The sequence below is a fragment of the Sphaeramia orbicularis genome, chromosome 5 (genome assembly GCF_902148855.1).
Source record: "Sphaeramia orbicularis chromosome 5, fSphaOr1.1, whole genome shotgun sequence".
Lineage (NCBI taxonomy): Eukaryota > Metazoa > Chordata > Actinopteri > Kurtiformes > Apogonidae > Sphaeramia > Sphaeramia orbicularis.
In genome coordinates this window covers 52,049,637-52,069,508 of record NC_043961.1, presented here as the reverse complement: position 1 = coordinate 52,069,508, position 19,872 = coordinate 52,049,637, and the positions used below count along the sequence as shown (strand labels likewise).

The 19,872-nt window shown below is 39.3% G+C and overlaps 1 protein-coding gene across 5 annotated transcripts in view; it reads right to left on the bottom strand.

Annotated features, from left to right (window-relative positions):
- tead3b (TEA domain family member 3 b) overlaps positions 1–18,491 on the bottom strand; it is a 31,832-nt gene extending 13,341 nt beyond the window's left edge. For 4 of the 5 annotated variants that reach the window (XM_030133672.1, XM_030133673.1, XM_030133676.1 and 1 more), the window contains exons 1-3: positions 18,334–18,491; positions 17,852–17,983; positions 4,186–4,440 (exon numbers count right to left, since the gene is read on the bottom strand). In XM_030133672.1, coding sequence (XP_029989532.1) covers positions 4,186–4,309 — 124 coding nt within the window. In that variant the 5' untranslated portion in view covers positions 4,310–4,440; positions 17,852–17,983; positions 18,334–18,491. Of the gene's footprint in view, positions 1–4,185; positions 4,441–17,851; positions 17,984–18,333 lie in introns of those variants that run through there. The other variant, XM_030133677.1, reaches the window with a different exon arrangement.
- Positions 18,492–19,872: the final 1,381 nt, after the last annotated feature.

Below are 19,872 nucleotides of genomic sequence, written 5' to 3'. Positions count from 1 at the left end.
TCATAATGCAGGCCAGAAAATACAACCGGTGTTCAATTTCAAGCACTCCAGTTAACTAAACCAGAAGTTACTTTAACAATTAAACAGATACACAGAGAGGGAGAAATAGATAAGCAGAGGAAGAAGACGAATATTGTACTTTTGTGAAAAAAGCTAAATTTGTGTGTAAAACAGAAGTGGACTATATCAATCATAAATCCCCTAATCTTTAATCTAAAATTTTGAAGACTTTGTGATGTGGCACACTCGGAAAACCACTGAACCCTGAAAAACTACATTTAATCAACAAGTTCTGAATCAGGAAAAAAATAACATCTGCTTCTATCAATCAAACATTCAGTCTAACTCTATTGATTTGCACATTTCATGCAGATTGGGGCGGGTCAAAGTGATTCAACGATAACTGATAACCTGACAGACAGAAAAAACTGAAAGACATTAAGTTTAAATAGTTTAACATAAAAAAAATACATAAAAATAAGCAGCATATTGTGCACTTTGAAATTTTATAGAAAAGAAGTGTCTCTGCACATTATTTTGAGAGTTGTGATCCAGTAGGAGTGGCTTTAGTAGGTGATCATTTTTAGACGCATTTGTTTCTCAACCCTCAACACATAAAACATCAAGGACGGGATCTCAGTGTCATAAATGGCTGAAGCGTGGAAGCCTGGGTGTGCTCAGATTTGACAGAGTGGGGGGTCAGAGACGGTAAAAAGTTTGGTCCACACAGCAGGAGATGACAGGTGCAGACCCACAGATGCACACTCATCCAACACCATTCACTGCCTCTAGTTTCCCCATGTTTGCTGTCTTTCCATCTCTTCACCCCCTTTTCAAGCTGCTTTTGATTCACTTGTTGATTGCTCAACACCCACTCAGACCGCCGCAGGCTGCCATTCTCAACCTCTTCTCTGACAGGACACGCCTGTCTTTTTCTTTTACTACACAACCGCTGGAATTTTCCACTTCCATGCTAAGATAGTGAGCAAAAAGGTAATCTTGCTTTACTCCCCGTACCTTCCCCTCCCTCCCTCTCCGTCTCTCCCGCTCTGTCTCTCTCCTGAACCCTTTCTCCACCCATATTCTCTCCCCTCCTCCCTTCTCATAACATTGAGGTAATCCTAAATTGCTAACATACTGCTCAGCCATGACTGAAAACATTCCTGACATCTCAGAGAGGGAGATGACAGGGAAGCACCAGGCCTGCTCAGTCATCATTACGAGCCACTCGGCCCCCACTCTTAATACCTTTACACACATCTCCCATTTTGTCTAAGCAGTGAACCTGCAGCTAATACTTAATGTGGCTTCCAAAGGTCAGAACAGACATAAGCCTCCCCCTAGCACTAACATTTTTCTCTTTTTTGCATTGCAAGTAGTGACAGCTGCAGGGCTGAGAAAGAGAGGTGTGTATGTGTGTGTGCTGTGGGGTATGACACACCTGTCGAGGCCAGAAAACGAAGGTGAACAACATGTCAGCACAGCCCCAAAGCAAAACAAGATAGTCCACATTTTTGACACACACATATCTTTTAAACATACTTCCTCTGTACCGACAGTATGGGGTAAAACTTGCCAACTACTTTGTCCTGGTATTTTATTCTCGTGAACTGTGATTGTTAGCTGTTTGGCCTTTTGTTTGTTCATCTTGAAAAGGCACCACAGATAAAATGGCTCCCACTGAATTTTAACTGCGACAGTGTGGGTTGTCTTGATCTGTGACAAATTATGAGCACAACAACTGGTGAAAAACATGCAAAAAGTCGACTATTTTAGCATGTGGGATGAGAGATGTGGTCAATACTGTGGTTGTGGTTGATTTTACACTTTTAAAAAGAAACAGCATGACAATAAATGATGTATTTCATTAAAAGTTTCAGTAATAGTGAAATATCTGGACAAAGCTAAAGGTTTTGCATTGAAAAAAAAGACACAGACTGGAGCGTAGGAGAGTTGATGCTCTAAAACAACTGGAGTTATTATTAACATGTGCAACTTATTAAATGGAGTGTTATACTCCTTTGAACTCTTTGTCACCCCTGTGCTACATTCATCACTGGCAAAGCTACTGGGAAGTCTAGACAGTTTTACAGAAAAACCAATGTATGTAGCATTGACTTTGCTAAGGTAATGGAAATTTGCAAAGGTTTCCACCAAATGAAATAAAAAAAAAAGTGCCTGGCTGAAAATGTGGAATTCCCAATGGGAGGGATGGTTTCCCTGCTTTTCAAGGCAGCTGAGAGTCTGAGAATGCAAGGTAGACAGTATTACATACAGTGCAATCGTTAACATTCCCCTAACCTCACGTCAGGGCAGTTTTTAGATGTCTGAGGTAATCACCTTGTGAGAAGGCTTCTTCTGGGGGCATGCCTTGGCTGTGCCAGCAGCGCCTCAGATGACTTATTGTAAATGGAGAGGGTGTTTAGTGCTCTAGAAAAAAGGCCTCTAAAAGGGGTCCCGACGGTTTGTTGCTAAGGGGACAGGTTTGTGCACAGCCCGTCTCTTTGTTGACATTCTCATAACAAATATGTGGAGCCTGGGACCCAACGCCACCTTGCACGGGACTGAAGACTTATTTAGGTAAATTCAACACATTTATGGTGGTTTGTCTGCAAGATCTGTGCAGAAAAATCTAACTAAATGCAAAAATATTCTTCTACATAGGTGAACAATGGTGTATAATGGCAGCGTTAAATGACACACTGACTAGGTTTCATTAAAATCAGATGGCATTATTTGATTTCACCACTGTTGAAATGCTAACTGGAAACATATTCCACATATTATCAGTCTTGTTTACATGTGTTCCTCTGCTCCTTCAGCGTAATAACAGAAGCTGCAACAGTGGCTGAGCTTTCTCAGGTATGTGCTTGTCCATGAATATCCAAATCTGCTTGACAATCCAGAGGATGAGATTCCGTCTAGCGTGAATCATGCCAAAAGAATCTAATCTGACGTCAAGTGTGGAAAAATAACCCAAAAGCAGTACTTTTTAAAATCCTAATCCTGCTGAACGGCCTGCAGGAGACAATGATTGATGGTTTTTATGGTTACACTGAAGCTGGAATACATTTTATGTTTTTGAGACATGATGGACAATAATTAAAGGCCGGAAAGTCTTACAAAGCATGGCTTGAGGGAATTGAATTACGATGGTGAAAATAACATAATTTTACGAAACCAAGAAGGGGTTTTTTGAGGACAGCGCCAAGTAAAACAGAAAACACAAGACCTCGGTTTCTGTCAATCAACTTTTAACATTCATAAGCAAAATTTCCACCTTTGAACACTGATGCTAATTAGTGAAACTTGCCGCTGTCTTGACAATAGTAATGAGAAAAGTAAAGGATTGGAATCATAAAAAGACAAGTGTGATCAATTTCCTTCATTTGATGTTGATGATTCTATCAAAGCTGTTGCCAACGTATCCATCTGGAGTTTGTCAAGACATTAAGGGCTAAACACCTGCAATTTAATGAACACGCTGCAGGAAAGAGCATAACTACTCAGAAACCATATGGATGGTTCGGATCTTCAACACAACAGCATGCCAGTGTGATGTTTTCGTCTCGATTCACGCTGTGCTAATTATTGCTAGTTTAACGGAGCCATCCAGCATCAAACGCAACACTTCTCCAGAAACCGGTTAACTACAAGACAAAACTCTCCCAGCAATACCGGTGTGGGAAGAACAGCCCTGCGACATTCTGTACAAAAAAACAAAGAGCAGGTTTTGCAACTCAAAGTGTAGTGTGGGAGAGGAGAGGTCATAAAACAGTGGGCATAAAGAACAGACTGTAAAGAAAAACACTCTGAAGAAAGAAAAAAAAAAAAAAGACAGGTGTAAATCACAAGGAGAGGAGGCGAGATGCTCTCAGGACAGCAATAACCTGCTCTGACAGCGCTGGCGAGACTGGAAGAACCTGCCCCTGGGTCGCAGCACAACAGGTACAGACTTGTTAAAGAGAAGTTTGTGTGGAAAGAAAACATTCACTTCTGTGTCAAAGTTGGGGTATAAGTGCAAAAGAAAGTTTTTTTTTTTCCTTTTTAGGTCATTATAGACAATGTTTTATTCCTTCAGCCACAAATCTCTGTGGAATGAATGTTCTCATTTTTGTGCATTTTCTATGGAGCCGATTTCCATATAATTGTCATTCTTTTGTTTCTGCTTGCGACTGTACTCACCATACATCTTTCCCTCATCTGACAGGATGATTTTCCTCCTGCCACAGGGGGGGTAGATGGCGAGGGCCTCCTGGAAGCTCTGCTCGATGTCGGGGCTCCATACGCCCTCAGCGTCCCCGTCCATGGTCTTGTCCTCGTTGTCCCCGTCCAGCCCATCTTCAGGGCTACCGTTGGCACTCCACTCGTTGGACGCAATGATGGCGGCTCCTCCTGGGCCCGACCCCGAGCCCCAATATCAAAAGACCTGTACGGGATCTGTGGGAAAACATGCAGTACATTGTATGAGATGTTTTTTTTTGTTTTTTTTTTACTCCAACACTCATTAAACAACATATTTCACAAACATTAATAGCAAATAATGTTTACTATATTAGAAAAGTACTGAAAGACTATACGATTTACGGCATAATTAACAACTAACTAGTTTTTGATGGACCAGGCCCATTAAAAGAGTGATATTTACCTTTTTTTAAATGGAATTATGCATTTTAAAACATTTCCCTGTGGTCTACATAAACTGTAAATACTATGCTTGGGTGTGAATCCTCATTAATTAAACTCCCCAGGCCCATCTTCAGCCTTATTTCTGAGTAATGACTCGAGAAAGGTCATTTATGAGTGCTGGCTCTTTAAATGCAAATGAGCCACTTCATGCCACACCCCCTCTAGGTTGTTGACTGTGCTGCTCTGTCCCATTCAACCAACAACTGAACATTTTAGGTAATTAGCTTGAAGTCTGGACATATTTTCAGTATGGACTACAACCGCTGCTGCTGACAAACAATTATGTCGTACTCAGAAATGTTCGTAGGAAGTCCTGACCTTATATGTGCAAATGTCGTGACATTACTAGTTATTAGAAGTAACAAATGAAGACGCTATAAAAGCAAGTTGTAGAAATCCACTCAATTTTTGCCAAAATGAATATAAAGATAGCTTCGCAGCACCTGGAGGGTTCAAATTCAAACTTTTTGAACTATTAGGGTCCAAATACACAAATAAATGTACCAAAGACTAATAAAAGTGGGTTTAACAATATATGACCCCTTTAAGACAATTGAGCTGTTTGTTTTCCACTTGGGGTCCAAGTAGAAAGTCTGCAGGGGTTTTTTTCTTTGCCGAAATTAAGAGAAGCTAAATAAAGCAGCTTTGAAAAAAGAAAATGTCCCAAAGCTAAAAGAACTCATGAAAAACACATCGAAAGATCTAAATACATTTGTTCTTTACAGATCTTTAAGTCACTCCTCTGGCTTTCTATGACCTTTTCTTTATTACCGTCATAAAATTTGTATGAATAAACAATGCTAACCGTAATTATTACTATAATTTCCTAGATTTTATGTCTCTGAAATGGCCAAATGAATTCAAGATATTCCATAAAATGAAGTTTAAAGACCTCACTAATCAGTACTGCCCTCAAAGAATTCTTGTGGTCTGGGAACTGTGTCCCAATGTGGTTGGCTTATGGCTGACTGCAGGCAAAGATCTTAAGTATTTTTCAAGATGCTTTTTCAGCATTGTATTGTTTCTGAAATGGCAGGCTGTGAGGTAACCATTATTCTCCCAAGATGTGTCTTGTTTCTACTTTAACATTTCTGTGGATTCTGGCAAACATCAAGAATAAGGGATAAATACAGAAAGTGACAAAATGTATGTCCCTGTGGGAGAATTTCTTTCATAAAAATACAGCGACTTTTCGAGCTCATTAAATAAAATGCTTAAAAGGTTTGCACATATCTGTTTTCTTCTTACCAGACTCAGGAAAGTCATGTGACAAAGACATGTGACAAATATGAAGCATAATGTTGTACAAATATTTGGTTATGTGAAAACTGGAAAAAAAAAAAAAAAAAAAAAAAAAACACTCGAAATTCAACCAAAGATGACATTCAAAGTAGTCCTTAAACCTCCCATAATCTGTTTATGTGTCAGTATTAATAAACATAAGGGTAACCATACCACATTTTACGGCCACTGAAGTTACACAAAATTATCTGAGAACCACAAAGTGGTCAAAAAGAAGAGGTGGATAATTGACATTGCTTTTCCTTTCGTAATTTAAAACATTTACAAATCATCAAAGTCGAGCCGACTGTAACATTACTACTCCTGCAGTGATATTTAACCACGCACAACATCTAACTTGTTATTTATGGACGTCACTGAACCCAAATGAGAGTTTGATAAACATCCACAAGTCAAGCTGCTAATTTTAGCTGAGGGGGTGCTGGTTATGGTGGACCTGTTGCAACAGGGTCAGTGTAAAAACTCAACACTGAAACTGAACACTCATCGGCAGGCAGTTCAAGTGATCCATGTCTTCACAGATCAGGCCGCTCGATGACTCCCAATCACTGCTAAATACATATAACCACAGTAACTCGAGAGTAAATGTAATCATAGGTTATTTGACTCATCTTAAACAGAAAAATGACACAGAAAATAAGTTATAAGTCAGTTTACATGTTTCATTGTCCATGCTGGTAAAAATGAAAAAGTGAAACATATATGCACAATGAGCTATTATTTATTAATCTGTAAATGCATATTTGGGTCTCTGTCCCAAGTGGAGCAGATGCCGCTCATGTGGTCTGCTGTGAACAAGTCTAACAGGCAGCTCAAAGTGTTTTTCTACTGAATGCACAGGTGCTGTTGAGAAACGACTTCAGCAAAGCGAGGCCCCGGTGGCACGTTTCAGGGACGGAGGGGCGGTCACTCTATTGTTGATCTCCAATTATAGCAGAGAAAACAGTGCGAACCTCCTCCACACTGCAAGCTGTGAAGAACAGTGAATGTGGATCAGTGTAACACGCACAATCAGACCGACCTCGGTGAAGCCCTGAGTGCTCACAAGAGTTTGTTCAAGTGAGGTGCTGCAAAAGAGAGGCTCTTCACTGAGAGAGGGGCCTGAATTCCCGACATGTCCTATAAGAAGGGCTGCGACTGCTCACTGTTTCTCCTCCTGCCTCCCCTGGTGTTCAACCAACGCCCTCCCTCCCTCCCTCCCTCCCTCCCTCCCTCCCTCCCTCCCCCCACTCCCACCCCACCCCCACCTCCACACAGCGCTCAGAACGTCTCTACCAAATAAGGACAGGAACCAGGAGATGCGTGTATGGGAGGAGTGGGTGGTGGGTGGGTTGGTTGGCGGAGAGCACAGAGGGAACAGGGGTGTGTACGGAGGTTGGGGGGGTGAGGGAGGGGGAAGTGTTGTCCAATTAGCGTCCACTTGGGGTTTGGAAAACAGTGGGATTGTCCAGCTGGAATGCAACATCAGCAGTGAACAAGCTCCGGCTCCGTTGACGCTCTGGGCTCTGACTAAACGGACGCCATTGTCAGTGGAGCCATTTTTTCAATACATCCTCTAGTGGAGTCACAGGACTTAAATCAGGACAATATCATGACTTCAGAATAAAAATTAGATAACGACACAGGACAGATGAAATCATAGGAGGTTTCAGTGAAAATGTTCAGATATTCCTTGGGGAACCATTTCTCGAATGAGATTTACTGCGAGCGCGTCAAAGCTGTTTAATCACCATATTCACAACATTACAACACAGCAACTCATAGTAATGTCCCCAAGGTTAGTCTGGACACACAACAGAAAGTCAACTGAAGAGATTGGACTCTTTGATACATGCATATGGATACCTAACAATAAAAAACACACATAAATAAATAAATAAATGAACAGGTATTAACCCCATAACTCATAATAAATTCCTTGTGTCAATCCCAAAGCAAGAATATAAGGTTTTCCCTATTCAAAACTACTAAAATGTTACCATTTTAATTAATTTATTTTTTTGTTGCTGTATTAACTTATTAAGTAGAGGAAAACCAACTTAAAAGAAAATATAATAAGACTTTGTGCCACGATGTTCCACTGGAACAGCCTCCAGTGCATCTTACACCACAGATATACTAGATATTAGCTTCATATTCATGGTTGCCTCAAACAGGCTCTGTGTGTTTGGAGTGCACATTCACAGAGATGTCCTAAAATATTGTTCATGTATGAACAATGAACAGTAGGGGCATGGCGTAAGGGCAGTGAGTGGATTATTAGATTATTATTGAAAAGTGGAGGCATTCTGCTTAAGTAATTGCGTAGGTTGTGTATAATCAGCGACATCCTGGCTGATATTCAAAAACACTTTTACTGTTCATCAGTCTCACATAGAATAAGAGTAACATACAAGTCAGGATGTGCTTGATTTAGATCTCAAAATTAATAAAACGGTAGTCTCCCTGAGTGTTGCCACATTTATTCATAGCAGTAATGTACTCCATCATTTGAGTTCTTTATTCTCTGGTGCAGTTGTAGGTTATTATGGGAATACTCATGTTCATTGTGTAGGCTGTAAGTGTTTAAGTGTGGTTATAAAGCAAGTGTACCTGCTACTGATTCTATAAATACTACAATACTGTTCTTCCCAAATATATTCCTTCATTTGGTGTTCTGATGCTGTAGATGGAGAGTGCTGTCAGAAAACCTGTCATAGGTGTTAAGGTGTTAGGTTGTGATCTTGTGACTGAACATCACAGTATACGATTCACACTACTTTCATCAAACGATTCAGTGAAATCTCACACTCTATAGATGGAGGCATTGACCAGCTGGGACCCCACATACACATACACACACACACACACCCCTATAGTTTTATACCAATGAGCAAGGACCTAAGCCCCAAAATGAAGCCAGTCCCATCATTTCTTTGACCTTTTCATAAGTGATCTGGTGGTCCATCCGTAAATTATTCCTCCGTTGAGCAGATCTCGAAGTTGTCTCTATGACCTCACCTTCAGCGCTGGAACTTTGAGTTTCCATTTATTTAATAAAACACATTTTTTTCCTACTGACACGGGTCAACTGTTGTGGTTCACACATCCACTAACAAGACTGTAAAAATACTTTCTACTGCAACGCTTGATGTTACCAGTTACCTGTCTAAGCTAGTGCTTAACATTAGCTCACCTCTGACTCCTTGCTCTCCTGTAGCTCTGCCCCTTTTGTCCAAATATGGTCACTTCTGGCTCCAAAGAGTCAATATGATGACTGCCAAATTGCAAACTACTGGCTTCAAAACAACAGTTTAAACAGTGTATGGTATACACATATGTTCATAATCTTAAACAGAAAGAGATCACAGTATATTCTGGCATTTTATAAACTACACAATTAGGCCATTAGCTGTCAGAATGTCAACTAAAGAAGCCATGCTAGAACGTACTGTCGAGAGCACATAGCTCTGCCAAGGTCCCACAAGGATGTAATTTGATTGAATGTCCGATCATATGTTGTTTGAAAGAAAAGCAATATACAAAAAAAAAAACAAAAAAACAAAAAAACACACAATCCTGTCTCCACCCTTTGTTATAGCCTGTTCCAGAATTAAATGGGTTCTTCTTGGCTTACGTCCTACCCTTACACCAAGTTCCATGAAAATCAATGCAATTTTGTGTAATCCTACTGACAGACGAACAAAGCAACACAAGTCATCATGGAGGTCATCACATAGCCTCCATGATGATGGTGATAAGTTCAAATGTGAACAGTCCGTAGCACAACCCTGCGTGTGACTGCTTTAGGCGTTTACCAGATGGGAGGGTTTATTGAGCATCTTGACTGAATGACATGCTGCACACACATTGACACAAAAATTAGGGACACACCTCCCCTCCCTGTTTCTGGGAGCCAGGCCATGGGACCAACATGCTACAGAATTCCAATGTGCAGCAGGAATGTAAATAACACTGCAAAGCTATGTGCCTCGCACGTTCATTCAAACAGCACCATTCATGCACTAGAATCCCTTTTCCCATTTTCCCAGTGCTGAACGCAGTGATCACATTACAGTCTGTTTTCAGCAATCGGCTTATCTTTGCTCCAGCTCCATCTATGAACCAACCAGAGTTTATTGGCACTGCACCACGTTTCCCATTTTTTTTTCCTTCTAGACAGGATTGTGCGCTGTGAAATGACCCAATGAATTCCAGTAATTCTACTGAGTCACTCTCAGTCTGCAGGGTCACAAGGATGAAAGCTGTCGGTGTAGCCTAAATCAGGAAAAGGGAATCCATCTCAGACATTTTTGTTAAAAGTGTGCCACAGACTGTAGGAAATCCCTTACAAACACCTACAGAACAGAAACAAGCAGAGCCTGTGTGTTTCAGTAATAACAAATGGACGGCTTGACATTCAGAGTTTGGCACAATAGCACCTATTCAATTGGAAAAGGCAAAGAGCATCATTTGTAGTCTCCATTTGGATCTTTCACTAAACATGAGATCATCTTGGTGTTCTCAGATCGACCATATGGGGTTCTACTCACACAGTGGAATTCAAAGTCTACAAGACCTTGAGCAGAATCACTCCGTCATGTCTCAGTTTTTATGGTCTGATGGTAACATATCATCTCCAGTTCACTGCTAGAGAGAGAAGATTGTCCTTTAAGTTAAACACCAAGAAGCTATCGATCATAGATAATAACAGACTAAGACAGCTGTATTAGAACCAAAAACCCACAGTTGCAAGTTCTTGTAATTTTAAGTGAATATGAGTTTTTTGTAAAAGAGAAACAAAACAAAAAAATGTAACAAATGTAACCTTGTGCAACATTGTTGGCGTGCTCTGAACATCCACCCAAACTGTGAGTCTTTAAAACTCAATGTCTGCTGCTATTGCTCCTAATTTGACATTCACATCGTTTCTAAAATCCTTCTTTCTTAAGTGATTCCTCATGTAAACAGTGGTTTCTCAACAAAAGAAAGTGACTCCTCAGAAGAACAACAATCGAAAACACTTACTGTCAAGTCAGCCAACATAATCTTTTTTGATGGAACTGATTAAAAATGCAATAAGTAAAAGGGTCCTGCCACAAGATCTTCAGAGCCAATGCACAAAAGGTCCGGCTGATTAGTGGCAATCTAGAAGAGGATTCATCTTTATCTGCCTTGATGCACTGTCACTTCTGTTTTTATTGACCTTTTGTGGTGTGTTCTGATTTTACTTAATGCACTGTGTAGTTTCTAAATTAAAGGATTTTACACACATGCACAAAAAAATCTGTAATGCTTTTCCACAAATATTACCAGAGCCCCCGGTGTTAGGCCAATATTGTGGAAAACAATATAAATATATATTGTATATGTTAACCCTCTCAGCTCATCAGCTCTTACACTGTTTCAAAGGTGAAATTATGACCTCATCATGATACTAATGCTAAAAGATCAGACTGACACCTGGGGAGCTCCAAAGAACTGTTTTCGAAAAATTATTTGACATTGTAAATTTACACCTAAATAAATTAAATAAAAAGGTTTTAGAATTAAAAAAAAAAGTAAAATGATGTTATAAGTACCAGAAGCAGCACATGAAACAGTTATCTGTTCTTTTTCAGTTCAGACAGTGGTGAGGACTGCGAAGAACCACCCAGTGCAGCTCATATGGTGGAAATATTTTCATTCACCTGGTGCATCAAGAGAAGAGCAACACAGTCCAAAAAAAAAAAAAAAAAGACTCATTAAACCTTGCTGTAGCTGTGTGCAAGTGTTTTGCAGTAGTAAACTAAAGCATTTACTTTTTGTCCAACATTTAAAATTTAGGACTCTCATCTAATTCAACTAGCTTTGTTCCTTTTTCTATTTTAAGATCCTGTATGTGACTCACACACTGAATACAAATCTAATAACAGTTATTTTTTAATAAAGTACAATATTGATAGTTTATATATACATGCACATGGCAAAACATACGCATGGTAAAAACATGTGTATCTATGCTATGTATGTACGTATTCTAATTATGTCTTTACTTTGTTTTCATTGTAAAATATAAATAAACTAATCAAGATTTTTAACTTGGACGAAAGTTTTGAGAAAACCAACCCCGCTCTTCTCCATAAATCTGCAAACCCCCCTCAGTGTGACTAAATTTTACTGACTCATGGCTTGAAGCAGATTGTTAACAGATTTCCTTCAAATCTGTCTCTTTTACCGTAGATTCGCCGAGCCTGTTCTGTTCTGCAAAGCGGTGCCTACGAGACTTGTTCGTGTCTTTTAAATGCGGCCTTTGTTAAGTTGCTGCTGGAGTTGGACACTTGTTGGCAGAGAACAGACCCCTGCTGGCAGCCAAGAGCCCCCCCTGCTTGGCTGAGAGTACCACACATACACCTCACCATGCTTTAGACACAAACTCAGTGCACATGTGAAACTCCTCTACATGAAAAAACCACAGCGTAGTTAAGGTTGAAGGGCGCACACAGATGTAGAGTGAGCAGACTCATAGCAAGACCCCCTCCACACACCAACAGCCACACAAACACACTCTTGACAGGGGAAACAACAGGACTTGGCGGCAGAAGGAGCAGCTGCTCTCTAAGGTCAGATTACAGATAAAGAAAACATTTTAGGTTCCAGGCCAGGAAAGGCTGCTCTCTGACAAAATCTGGACACACTGCCTTATCCCTGATACACATAAAGACACAGTTACAGCAAATGTGTGAACTCTACTATTTCTAACCTCTAAATCGATGGCTGCTTTGAATGTCAACATCCTGCCCTCTTCATGCTCCTAAAAGCAAGAGACCCATCTCCAAAAATCAAAGTCACCACCCTCCTCTTCTCTTACTGTGTCTGTGTTTGGCCCTAATAAATTCTCTCCAGCTCCTCCAATAACTTCCTCCTACTTCCTATCTGGCACGGCGCTCAGGAAACAATCAGAGCTGAGAGTGAGAGGAGGGCTGGACAGCCAGCAGCTCACACAGCAAGAGGCAGAAAGAGAGAGGCCGAAAGAAAAGTCAGGACAAATGCACACACTGGCCACCACAAGCACCCCTTGTCAAGGCAAACATTTGTAGTTTGATACCAGCTGCATGCCCAAGAAAAACAATGGAGTTCAGAGTTAGATCCTGCACACAAATAGAACCGGACTGAGGCTGATGAAGTCTGACTTACATAATTCACATTTACACCATAAAATTGACCACAACTGTTCCTTATTTGTTGTTTTCTCGTAAATAAATGCCACGTTTTAGGAAGAAACCAACTCAGTGAGGTAAGAAGAGGTTGCTGGTTTCCCAAATGAGTCACTCTGAGACTAAGGAGGATAAATGAATATCACACGTCGAGTCAGAGCATAAGGAACATAAGGTCTGATTCATTCATTCAGTGTTTTATTTTATCTGTGGACGCAGCTGGCCTTGGTCTACCTTCAACTGTGACACTTTGAGAGAATTAAGCAGTAATCCAACTGAAGAGGGAAAGACTGACACAAAGCGAGGAGAGCGCGCCAGAGTGCTTCTTTTTACAGCCTGAATCAGCATTTTAATCGGAAATTTTCCAGGGAGCATAGCAGAGAAGCCATTCTAGCCTGAATTGGTCATTTTGTGGTGAGGGGAGCGGTTTGAAGCCATAATCTGTGAAACCTTTAAGACATGCATAGCTTTGCAGCAGAATGCACCGGCCAATAAGTCCTCTAACCATATAAATTGGAACAGGGCATTAAAAGAAGTCATGGCTTTGATCAGGGCCATATAGAGGGGATTTTCATCAGGAAAACTGAGATTAGACATAAAAACAGAACTAGAAACAGACCTTACAGCAGGATTGCATTTTAGAGGAACGTGCAAATGCTCACAAAGGCCTGATCATGCACAAAATGAATCAGACACCTGTGTGGATTTATATTTAGGAGCAACCAAAACGAATAACTCTGTGCTGTAGCAGACCACCCCCCCTCCAACCCAAAACACCATGAGCACAGGGATTAAAGGGGTTTCACATGAGTGCCCTTGGGTCAGTAGAGCTTCAGTGTGACACACAGGCCACACACACACACACACACGCGCGCGCACGCACGCACGCACGCACGCACGCACACACACACACACACACACACACACACACACACACACACACACACACACACACACACACACACACAGGTCTATGAAACACCAGACTGGCCCAGTGTGAGAGTGAGCCTCCTGTTATCTGTAATGGAGGCAGGAGTTGCCACAAACACTGGCACACAAACCCTAACAACCATTTCTTCTCCCCCAGCAAGGCCACATGGAGCCCTTCCTCTGTAGACTACATTTATGTGGAACATCATTTGCAACAGTTGGTCGTCAGAGAAAGAACAACTAAAACGTTTAGCAACTTGGGGACAACTGACACAAAGACATTACTGTTCTAGGCCACTCCCTGGCTCCACCCCTCAGTGGTCCGAACAGGAGACCAGAAAGCTTATCTGTTAAAACCTCATGGTTTGGAGGATATGTAAACATGTGCAGTGCATTAATGCGAAAGCAATATTGATAAATTATGTTTCAGGAAACAAAAAGGAACTGCTATTATTATTATTATAAAAGTACGGAAGATTAAACAAACATGTAAGACTTGGACTTTTTTGCCAGGGTCCCAGAAAATATTGACACTAAGTATTACAATATCATATTCTGTGATATTGTGTATATTTTTTGTAATACTTTTATCTCAATGTTGAAACTGCATGAAAAGTCAACTAAAACTCACATTTATGCATAAAGTGGTGTGTTCTTAGTAATGTGATAGCCGTCCTAAAATTAGATTCAGTAAAAAAAAAAAAAAAATCACTGTATGATGAATCATAATCATAAAGTCGAGTCAATCATAACCATAATCCCTGTATCATGATGCATATTGTATCACCAGATTTTTGCCAATATGCAGCTCTACATTTTGCACACTAGCACAATATACCCTCATATTCTTAAACTCAGCCTCTGCTAGTCAGCATCACACTTCATATTGTATTCCAGATTGTAATTAATGCTCTTCTGCTGAGAGATGCAGGATTTTCTCTCTTCTCTGTGTTCACTGCAGAAAGATAAGTGGTATTTGTTCAGATCTGGGTTGACAGAAGGGTAAGTGTGTCCACCATTTGGATGACCACTTTTGGGGATGGTGCTAAAAAAATAAAAAGTCTGCACAAATGGGCCAAAGCTCATTAGTTGTTCTTCTGTGGGTTTAACACAAATGGGTGAAGCTGCCACTGACAAACGGTCAACAGTCCTGCATCCAAAGTAAACAATCTGCAGCGTGAAGCAAAGATGCACTTCAGTGGAGAAATAAGCACACAAGCACAAACTATCTGCAGTGTCTCTAAACTGTCTGATTAAACATACGCGTTAAAATCTAAAACATCAGAGGATTACAGGTCTTTGACCTCCTTGAAGAGAACACATGCTCATTAACTCTTCCCTCTGATAAACGGCCTAAAGGAACACAGCTGGGGGAGAGAACGAGAGAAAACGGCCACTTTAAGGGGATATTACTCCAAGTAATCTAATTGACCTCCATGACATGGGTGAAGTTGTAAAACTTTCCCTTCGCCTTCGACTCTCACACAAGTAGAGAATGTAAATCCACAACAGCTGAGAAATCATAAAGCATGCTGAAAGAAAAAAGACCACATTGTACATTGGTAGGCTTGATGCATTCATGCTGCATAAAAACAACGAGGGGAACAGCAGAATGCCTAATCCTTTCCAGATTTACCCATCAGCACTGAAATCTATTATTAGGCATCTTGGCGTGTCTCATTTACCAAGGACACATTGTTTGGTTGTATTGGATGGTTGTTTTATTTCAGAACATCATTTCCACATGTTAATAGAGAAACCAGTAGAACGTTCTTCCTAAGATGGATTCAACCAGTAGAATCTGTTTCTCAACCATGACCTGATGTGACTACGTGAGAAAACCTGAGCCTGATCATCCTCTATATCAGTGTTGCATCAAATGAGCAGACCGTGGCTTGAACAGACACTGCCTGGCTTCAAAGACTTCACCAGAAGCCGATCATATTGTAACCTACAGCCATATGGATTAAAGACGGAGCAGTGAAATCTGTTAGATTAAACTGCAGTCAAAACATTTCCCCTCTCACTCCTACAAAACCTGGGGAAAAAGTTAAATATACACATACAAATGCTCCCTAAAAACTGTTGTATTTGATGTTGTTGTTGTCGTTAAAAAAAGTTAGTCGATAGTCGGACATAAATGTTAACAGGTTATTCTGCTTACTGTGACTAACCTGACAGACTGCATTCTATTGTTTAGTCAAACCTGCTGACTGGCACTTACTGTGATTTACCTCCGCAGCTTATACAATTGTACAAATTTAGTATGGAAGCACTGACGTATCATTTTTAAATTTTATAATCAGCTTGTGTCTGTCTGTCAAAATAAGAAAGTGTTTAGCCAGGCTGAGCTAACAACTCAGACAGAGAGCAGGTGTAGCCTAAAGAGGCACTCATATAATTATACAATTAGCCGGCGTAAATATCCATGCATCTCAAATCCTCACCTGTGAATTATGTACTTAGTGAGACTTTACAGAGTATCAGAGCATACCCAGTTTATGGCAGGAATTAAAAAAAAGTTAAACAAATATAAAAATGAACAAAGACAGTATATGTCAACCAAAAAAAATATATACAGGGAAGGATAAAGTATGGAATGATGTTTTAGTGCAAATCCTGTACAATCTTTTGTGCATTATTCTGTTTACAACACATATTGAGATTTAAGTGATTATTCAGAAAAGGAAAAAAAAAACTGTTGTTTTCCACAACTATACAAGTTGGGTGAGAGAGGCGAACATCTACAAGAGGTTTTTTGATTAAAAACGCACATATAATTAAATTTTGTAATAAAAAAAAAAGTATTTAAATTATTACTTTACATGTGGCAAAAAAAACTACTTTTCTTAAAACCCTAGAATTCTAAGTAGCCTGTACAATCACTAATATCTAATTTAGTACATTACTTTTCTTTTTTTTTACTAGTGTCATAATAAAATATTTAAAAGATGTTAAAACTGTAATTAGCCCTTTCATGAATGAATTATGAGAGCCTTAATCAAGATTTTTTTTTTCCTTAGTGTTTTTATTCCTCTTTAGGCATGAAAAAAGAGTGATTGAAATGTTTTTATGAACCTATTTATCATGGAGTTACAAAAATGTCCACAAGGCTGGACACCAGTCATTTAATTTTTGAAGCAAAGCAACATGTATTTACTGTCATTCTGTGTGAAAACTATGAATTTTTTTTTTTTTTTAAAATGCTGCTAATCTGATGTTTTCTCACATTTTAGCATACTATAATACTACCTATTACTCCGATAAAAAGAAAAAAAAAAAAACCTTTTTGTTTTAAAAGAAACTGTTCATTACAGTCTAACTGATTTACACTCAAATATGTCACTGCAGATCAGGTTTATCAAGAACAGGAAGGTTACAGTAATGGTATGAATTGCAGTGTATGGGATAGTACATAAGCGTCCCCTGTGTTGGTTGATATGGAACTAAAACAACAAAATCCATGAATATACAAGAGAACAGCTGTAGAATAACTTTCCACTGGAGTGAACACTATGCATGAAAGGGTTAAAAATGGAAGTTTGAATATTGTTAAATTCTCAATCAATGCAACTATGTAACTTAGAGACAAAATGTGTTCAAGCTAAGAAGTCTTTCTAAAAACAGAGCTTTTTAATTTAGTCTTTTTCTTATTTTGGCTCAAATAAGCAGACCCTTTTTGCATTGAATTCATGATAAAGTGATGGTAGAGGCAGGCTGCTTCCCTCCTTATGCTGACAAATCACTTGACTTACCTTGTGGATGCAGGCTGAAGTTATGTATTCCTCCAAATGGTTTCTGTTTGTGTGTCTGTGTGTTTGCCTGTAGATAATAACTGCTGGACTCCTCTGAGGAACAAGGCTCAAAGTGTTGGATCCAGGTATGAACTGTACGACACACAAAACAAACATATTGGCCCACTCCTCTGCTGTCAAAGCCAAACTTGTTCTTTTCTTTTCTTTTCATTTTTTTTTTTAGTGACAGTGTTTGTCAATGAGCGGGCTACCGGTGGAAATATTATTGTCCAGAGCCTGTCAGAGATATCCCTGCACACTGGGTAAGCCAAACACAATAGACTATCAAACTGCAAATGTTTTCTTCCCTCCCAACGCGGGGAGCTCCGCGGAAAAATGTAAAAAATGACAATGATCTGAAAACTTCACCGAGACAAGCGGCATGAAAAAACTGCCCAGAAAAGAGTCTAAACAGAAAGAGGGAACATTAGCTAACAACTTACCTTTTATTTAGCTAGTCCCCTTCTTTTATTCACTGGGAGCCACTGGGAGCTTTTAGGAACTTTGTAATATTTTGGCGCCTTGTTGTTTTCCGTAATATTTCTCAGAGGTTTGACAGTATAAGTGGAATGTTAAGTATGACTTTGGTATGAAATCAACGCACTACACTGGAAAACGAAGGGGGAGGAAAAAAAAAGGCTTTCAAGGAGGAGCCATTGGTTAGCGTCAATCAACAGGCGTGGGGGGCGGGGATTTCACATCAAGCCCCGCCCACTAATCCCAGCACTGAGCAACTGGACTGGAGCTTCCTCTGCTCCAAGAAAACATATATGGAAGGAAATCTGTCTCATCAGATTTTGAATTATTGAATTTGTAGCACTGAATTTTTTTGCGGTGAAATTAAGTATAGGAATTTTTTGTCTCTCAGTTTTACTATGTTTGTAAATTTAGAATAAAAAAAAAATTGAGATGCAAAATATTCAGAGGCAAAATATTCAGACGCAAAAAAAATCAGATGCAAAAAAATCAGAAGCAAGAAATTCAGAAGCAAAAAATTCAGAAGCAAGATATTCAGATGCAAACAATTCGGATGCAAAAAAATTCAGATGTAAAAAAAATTCAGATGCAAAAAATTCAGAGGCAAAATATTCAGACGCAAAAAAAATCAGATGCAAAAAAATCAGAAGCAAGAAATTCAGAAGCAAGATATTCAGATGCAAACAATTCGGATGCAAAAAAATTCAGATGTAAAAAAAATTCAGATGCAAAAAATTCAGAGGCAAAATATTCAGACGCAAAAAATTCAGGTGCAAAACATTCAGATGCCAAAAATTAAGAAGCAAGAAATTCAGACGCAAAAAATTCAAATGCAAAAATTTCAGAAGCAAAAAATTCAGATGCAAATAATTCAAATGCAAAAAATTCAGTAGCAAAAAATTCAGAAGTAAAAAAATCAGATACAAAAAATCATATGAGTGATCATACCCTTCCTTGAGCCAGATATTGTGAAAATAACATTTCTTTGTACATTTTTTTTGAATTTCTGAATATTTGGACACTGCTGCTTACTGAAATTGTCCACATTTCACTCAAATAGCAAAAATGCTCTCAAAACCCAAACACTTACTCCAGCTGGGAAAAACTGTGGTGTAAATACTAATAATCATTCTTACATCTTTTGGATTTGCCCTAAGATACTGTTGTTTTGGGATAATGTGTTTGCATCCCTCAATATTGTATTTCGTTAAAAATTAATCAAGTGCTCAAAACTGGCAACATTAGGGGTCTATCCAGGAGGTTTTGAGGAAAAAGGTAAGAAAATATTTCCTGCAAATATTATTGACAGTAATACTTAAATGTATTACAGCTAAAATTTGCTTAGAGGTCTTATTTATGTCTTTGTGCACAAGAAATCGATATAAGTGAATCCCCAAAGGAACTTTGTGTTGGTAAATGCAAGTTATGCAAATTTACAGGATTTCACTTCTGTTGCAACATGTTGATGGTCATATGAACTATGTTTTCAGGTCAAAAATGTCCAA